Consider the following 7,138-nt stretch of genomic DNA (forward strand, 5'->3'; position numbering starts at 1 on the left):
TTGTTAAACGAAGTACTTTGCACGGATCACATCCGTGATTTCTTAGATTTGGGAGAGAGACGAGTCAAGCTGCTCAAGTGTCTTCAATTTCTGAAAATTCCGGTAATCATTACATTAATTTCCATGTATAATTTTCGTGCCCACTCTCATTCTACCATGAATGTAGAAAAAGAGAAAATACAACGAAACTAATGGCAAAATGATTTCACATTTTTCCTCCATCAATTTTACACGTCCTTGCCATTTCAAAATTTTCATTGTGCATCACTTGGAAAAAGGCATTATTTCTACTTGCCGCACTTTATGTTAGATGAAAAGGTGATAACAAAATTAGATTGCCTTTTGGATTAGTTATTGACCATTTCTAATGTTTGTCTGGTGCCAATCATTTTCTGAGGTCGCTTAATTTGCCAATGTCAATCCTTGGTTGTAATCAAAACAAATCACATTACAAAAAATGCAGACGCAAATTTAATAAATTAAATTTTTAATAATTTTAAAAAATTTAATAATTCCATAATAGATATTATGACTCATAAAATGGTCTCTTTATGAATTTCAGGTAATAAAATTTTATAAAAACACCATAAAGTTCTGTGAAAATTAGAATACCAGTATAAAACTATATAGTTTCCAAAAAAAATATAAATGAATTTGAAGAATATTCGATGACTTAAAATTTTTTCTCTGTAAAATTATTGTCGTAGAATAAAAATATCACTTAATTTTATAAGAATAAGAATTCATTTTGAGCTTTAATAACACGCATCTATGACCACTTCAATGAAAATAAGACATAAATTACAAAAAATACTAATAAGTTCAAAATATAGATCACATTTTTGTAGCTTTAAATGGATTATTTAAGGAAAAAATAAGTAGGATATTCAAATTCACAGAAGTTGATAGGATCATCAAATGATTGCTTTTATAGTTAGAAGTTTAATTCAATTCATGTTTTGAAGTTTTTAAGGGTCAATTGAATTCATAATTTTTAGTTTTTTAAAGGTCAATTCAATTCCTATTTATTCCTTAGGATTTTATTTATTCTGTTAAATGCTGCCCTATACATATCAATTTAGAAGAGAGCGCCTCATGAGTCCAGCAACTTCCGGATACATCTCACATTCTGGCTAAAAATTATGACACCCTATTATATCCATTACTAACTATTTTATGAATTCAAAAAATTCTACAAAATAAATTAAACATAAATGATAAAAGAGCATTAGGGTTAGAAAAAGGATAATCATCAAGGTTTGCATAAACTCAGTGATTTAATTTAATTAGCATGCGAGTTTGACAATTTTGGGCAGTGATATACTCTCGTCTTGCGAGTCACTCAAGCTAGGGCAAATTAGGATATCAAAACATGTGACCTAAGATTCTTTGAATGTAATGAGTATGAACCTAAGCATAATTTAGGAGATCAATTAGACATCCATTAGAAGGGGAAATGCCATCTAACTGCATCAAGAAGAAATCATAAATATCATGACATGGGTATGAAATGGGCTCTAGAGTCTAGATGTTATTTGAGTGAGTTTAAATCAGTTAACACACAACAAAACTACTGTTTCATAATAAAAATTCCTCGGGTCCCTTGTGGGCTGAAAAGTCCAAAACAAGTTTAATCTTATGGGTGAGATGTAGGAAGAGTTCGGAAGCATAAGAACTAGTAGCCATGAGTTGGGAGAAGAGCACATAATGAACTTCAGCGCACCGGTGCAGCTGATTCTCTTCTACCAGTTCATGCTTTCCACCGGGTATGAAAAATAAACTTTCCCATCCATTTACGCGACAAAGAATTGTACTTGTGAAGATGAATAATCAAGTAAACGGGTCCACAAATTCTTTTTGTTTAATACTTTTTCTTCGGAGAATAAAAAAACTATTTTTTTTTTGCCTGAAGAACAACTTCGGGGTGATTAAGAGAGGCGGCAAGGAGGAAGCTTGCCAGTGATTACATTCGTTCTTCGTCGGATCATCCGGAGAGGAAGATGATCTCTCTTCTGCTTAGTGTTGCAGGATGGCTGCTGCTTTCGCTTGTGGGTTTTTTCCTGTGGAAGATGGCTTGGTCGACGTGGTGGACGCCGAGAAGATTAGAGAAGTGTTTACAACAGCAAGGAATCAAAGGAACCCACTTTCAGTTTCCTCTCGGGGATATCAGGGCGCAAATCAAAATCATCGAGGAAGCTCAATCGAAGCCAATCCCCTTTACCCATGACATAGCGCCGCGTGTGATTCCGTGGATACATCAGGGAATTAAAAAATATGGTGATTTCTCTCTCCAATTCCTTGTAATTATTGTTTTCTAGTAGTTTATTCTGTCGCTTGGCATCGTGGGGTCCTCCCTCGGAAGAAAAAAGCTTGAATTTTTGTAGGATCAGTTGTATTAATTTATGTTGTTGGTGAACTTAGCGTGTTTTTTGTTTGACTGTTGCAGGTGATTTCTTTGTTACTTGGCTCGGCTCTTGCCCAAGGGTGATAATTAAAGATCCGCAGGTGATTAAAGAGGTTCTTTCGGATAAGTCGGGTAAGATCGTTAAATCCAAGGTTAATCCTATGGCGAAATTACTCGTGAGTGGAATCGTCGCCTATGAAGGGGGAAAATGGGCCAAACACAGAAGAATCATAAATCGAGCCTTCCAAGTAGAGAAATTGAAGGTAATATCCTCTTTTTCTTGTTCGTTTAAACTGTTTATTTAAAATTTTCCATGTTTGATAACTGATTAGCGACTAATGCATTCTCTTTATGCAGTTCATGTGCCCTGCGTTTTTTACTTGCTGCACCGAACTAATTAACAAATGCATTCTATTTAAACTGTTTATTTATCCTATCATGAACGTGTGCATTCTCTTTATGCAGTTCATGTGCCCTGCGTTTTTTACTTGCTGCACCGAACTAATTAACAAATGGGAAATTTTGGTTCCTGAAGAAGGGTCCTGTGAGATAGATGTTTGGCCCGAGTTTCAAACTTTCACTGCAGACGCCATATCCAGGACTGCTTTTGGATCAAGTTATGAAGAAGGAAGACGCATTTTCCAGCTCATAGCCGAACAAACTGTTCATTTTATACAGAGTTTTCAGGGTGCCGCCATTCCAGGTTACAGGTATTTGATTCTATTCCCAAAATTTGTACGGGTGTTTCTGATGTTTCACCTTTAAAGATTATTAAGCTCATTCCCTTCTTGAATGTTTCCCTTCAAGATAATGGTAGGAATGATGAATTGAACTTTCACTTAGGCTGTACCCTTCCTTTAAATAGAGATTGCTTCACCAGATCTTCAGCCAGCTCATCTCATAATTGATTCCTCCCTCATCTCCAATCGGGCTCTCCCTCCACAACAGTCAATGATTTGCTCTCTTTGGATCATCTCTCTATCACCGGGTTCCCAGCCAGCTCATCCCCATCAATCCCTACCTCCTCTGATTGACCTTTCCTTGATTGGAAGATCCCTTCAATCAAAGCTCTTATCAGACAAGTTCTTATTTCAGGCAATCTCCGTTGATCACCTCAGAAAAAAATCTTCCCCTGATGGGTCCTGCATCGAACTTCCAATCATTATTTTTATATTATTTATTTGAAAAGGTCCTTGAGTTATCTACTTGAAGTTATATAGCTCTGTAAAAACTGCAGATTTCTTCCCACAAAACGGACTAGAAGAATGAAAGTGATTGACCGGGATATTAAGGGACTTCTCGGCCGCTTAGTATCAAAGAGAGAGAAAGAAATACAGCTGGGGATGGGCAAATCTGACGACTTGCTGGGGTTGCTCCTTGAATCTAATAAAAACCAGGATGGTGAAGAAAAATCCAACTCTGAGAGTTTTAGGATGAGTACAGAGGAGGTGATTGAGGAGTGCAAACTGTTCTATTTTGCCGGGCAGGAGACGACGGCAGTCTTGCTTACTTGGACTATGATATTGTTGAGCGTCTACCAAGACTGGCAGGCCCGAGCAAGGGAGGAGGTTCTGCAGGCATTTGGTGGGGACAGGCCAGAGTATGAAGGCCTAAGCCAACTGAAAGTTGTGAGTATTTATTTTCCTTTTATAAAAGGCATCATCTCAATTCTAGAGAGTAAATATAACTCATCATGACACATGAAGACTGATCATTATGACATTTGAAAGTATGTTCAAGAATCATCAAACTACCTCACATTTACAGAAATATACTTTCCATGACTCATGAAAATTTTCCTCACAGGTCAACATGATTTTTCATGAGGTTCTTAGATTGTATCCCCCTGGGCCTTTTCTTGCAAGAACAGTTAACAGCCCAATGACACTGGGGAAGTTCCAGATTCCTTCAGGGGTACATTTGATCATGCCAGTAATTTCCATGCACAGTGACCCTGAGATTTGGGGCGAAGATTGTCTGGAATTCAAGCCAGAGAGATTTTCAGAGGGGATTTCAAAGGCATCAAAGAACGTATCTGCTTATCTTCCCTTTGGAGGTGGACCTAGGTTTTGCATAGGACAGAACTTTGCCATGGTAGAAGCTAGGTTTTGTCTGGCCTCAATTCTCCAGCGCTTTTCCTTTGAACTTTCGCCTTCTTACTCGCATGCTCCATACCAAATCATCACACTGCAGCCTCAGCATGGGGCTCAAGTCATCCTGCGCAAATTGTGATATCATCACCATATAAGCTGTCTATCTACCCCAGCATAAAGGAGGAAGCTTTTCCTATTCTGTCATAAATGGATTTATTCCTAGACCTGTATATGTGAATGTTTATGTATGGCTTGTATTTTGAGCACTGCAGTAGCACTGTCAGAAATGTTTTTCTATGTTTACAGAATTTCTTCTCCCAAGTTTAAATAGATATGCATTCGATCTCAGTTTTGACTACTAAGGTTCCTTGAAAGAAGCTCTGTAGTTCATACTGCCATTCTGTAAAACACTTATTAGTGTAGAAAAAAATAATAAAAAATAGCCTTTTCTTCCCCATTACATCCCAATCAAGTGTTGTCTTAGTTTGAAAGGAGTTTGACTTGATTGAGTGAAGGAAAATTCAAATATTTCTGAATGGAATGTATTGATACAATCGATTTGGATAAGGCATTAGAGTAAAGTTAAGGACTGCGCCATTTGTGGAGCAGAGAAAATATTGATTACTGAAGAGGATCATTACTCTTGATTTTTCTAAACCTGAAATTAAATTGAAATTAAAATGATTTTACAGCTAAAAAGATTTAGATAAACAGTTTAAAGATTCGTAGAAAAAGAGGTTTTCCGAAGATTCTGAGGAGTCGGCTGAAGAATGATATTTATCTTGAACTTCTACTGTTATAGGTGTTTGCGGAAAATGTATATAAATCTCATACTATCAACGGCAATGTTATTGAATTTTTTTTGTTATCACTACTCTGATAAAACGTGAGTACCCAAGATATGATTATAATCATTTGAAAAGCTCACTAACTTTTAAAATACCTTTTCGGCCCTCTTAGTTCCATTAGCCTCTATAAACCTACATATATCTTATCAATGAAGACTCTAAAAAGACAACAAAATGAAGTACACTTAGTTATATTATATTCAGTTTGTATTCAAAATTTTCAAGTATAGACTTAAATAATTTATAATATCTTAGAGTGGTAATTCATCTTTGTTGATTTTAAAAAGACATATTTTCATTCAACACACTTTTGAATTTATCTATTCTAAAAAGTGATATAAATATTTGAAAAATCAACATGGATTGTAGTATTTTAAAGATGTTTAGTGTTTACTATCATTCCCAATTGTGTTGACTTAATACTTACACATATGATGGTTAATGTCAATCCTAGGAGGAAAAGTGCTAGATTAGTCTGAGTCATAATTATTCTGGATAAATCAATATGGTATAGTGCAAGTTGGCTTATGCAGATATGCATAAAGAATAAGGAAAGTAGGGTATATCCCCACAAGCATTTCATTAAAATTTATAGTAATATATTATATGGGGAATTCATGTAATTCAGTGTAGTTATCTTAACTCTAAGTCATCTAAGTGAGGATTTTTAGTAGATAAATTTGTCTGAGAATGTTTACATGGTTTAAGTTATGATACTTGCCATACCCTAAAATTCAACTAACCCACCTTCTGCATCTGTCAATTTTTGTAGCGCTAATCTCCATTTTATTTAATGGCCTAATACCTCTGATCTCAAAAGAAACATAGTAACTTATTGATTCAAACTCATTAAATTTTAGATAAGAAAGAAGTGACTCAAGGAGAGGATTACACTCTTTCCAGGCAAAACTTGATCTTCAAAACCTGTAAGTCCTAACATATTATCTAGACGAAATTTATCGAGTCATAATTGTTTAAATGTCTCACATGTATAACTTATCAACATGAAAGACATGATAGAAGGATCAAAGATAGAGTGCAGATGTACAATTATGCGGTTGATATTAGCTTAATAGAACATTAGTATTAATTCAATTTAACAAAGACTCGTTCCTCTAATTGGTCAATATTAGATGACTTTTTTATGTTATTCTTAAACATGATTAAGCTTGAAATATAAAAACTTTGGAGCATCATTCATTAAATTCAAATGTGTATCTTTCAAACAAAATATATAATAGTATGACCACAGCCCTCAGTTCACCTCCTAGATAAAAGGCTAACAGTCCCTTATCCAATCTATGAAATCTTTTAACTCTTGTTAAAATTCCAAGAGTGTGTAGATCAAATAAATGTGTAGATTAGCATGCATAAAAATTCAAAATACAAGTTATGCTGGACAATTCCTGCACCTAAGATGAAATCCATTTTACATGAATTAAGCTAGGTTGCATGTGATTTCAAAAGGAAGTCTCTCTCTGAATAAATGTAGATAACACGTAGTTTTTTAAAGTATGGGAATGTTTTGAAACATTCAACGTATAAATTATAAGGCATAAACTACATGTTATCAATGTTTAAGCTACAGTTTCAAGCCAAGTTTCATCTCTTGTTCTAGTACCAGGCTCATTCCAAAAACTTGGTACAAACAATCCGTGACTCCAGTCTCATACCAAAAATTTGAAGCGAAAGTAACAGAGTTCCTATGATAATGTAAATTTCAAGTGTGACAGCTAATCCAAATATTGGAGTAATCGTTCCATTCTTAGAAGCAGCTTGTCAAATAGTTCTAC

The 7,138-nt window shown here is 35.1% G+C and overlaps 1 protein-coding gene across 2 annotated transcripts; it reads left to right on the forward strand.

Moving 5' to 3' along the window:
- The first annotated feature begins 1,912 nt into the window (after nucleotides 1-1,912).
- LOC144715024 (cytochrome P450 CYP72A616-like) lies at nucleotides 1,913-4,805 on the forward strand. 2 transcript variants are annotated; one of them, XM_078589866.1, is made up of 5 exons: nucleotides 1,913-2,277; nucleotides 2,447-2,667; nucleotides 2,762-3,114; nucleotides 3,642-4,032; nucleotides 4,211-4,805. In XM_078589866.1, the coding sequence occupies exons 1-5, from the start codon at nucleotides 2,001-2,003 to the stop codon at nucleotides 4,634-4,636; spliced, it is 1,668 nt and encodes a 555-aa protein (XP_078445992.1). In that variant the 5' UTR covers nucleotides 1,913-2,000; the 3' UTR covers nucleotides 4,637-4,805. The 2 variants fall into 2 exon arrangements, with proteins under 2 accessions (XP_078445992.1, XP_078445993.1); XM_078589867.1 differs by having other exon boundaries at nucleotides 2,870-3,114.
- The last annotated feature ends 2,333 nt before the right edge of the window (nucleotides 4,806-7,138 follow it).

This window comes from Wolffia australiana, chromosome 18 (assembly GCF_029677425.1).
Source record: "Wolffia australiana isolate 7733 chromosome 18, ASM2967742v1".
NCBI classification, from domain to species: Eukaryota; Viridiplantae; Streptophyta; class Magnoliopsida; order Alismatales; family Araceae; genus Wolffia; species Wolffia australiana.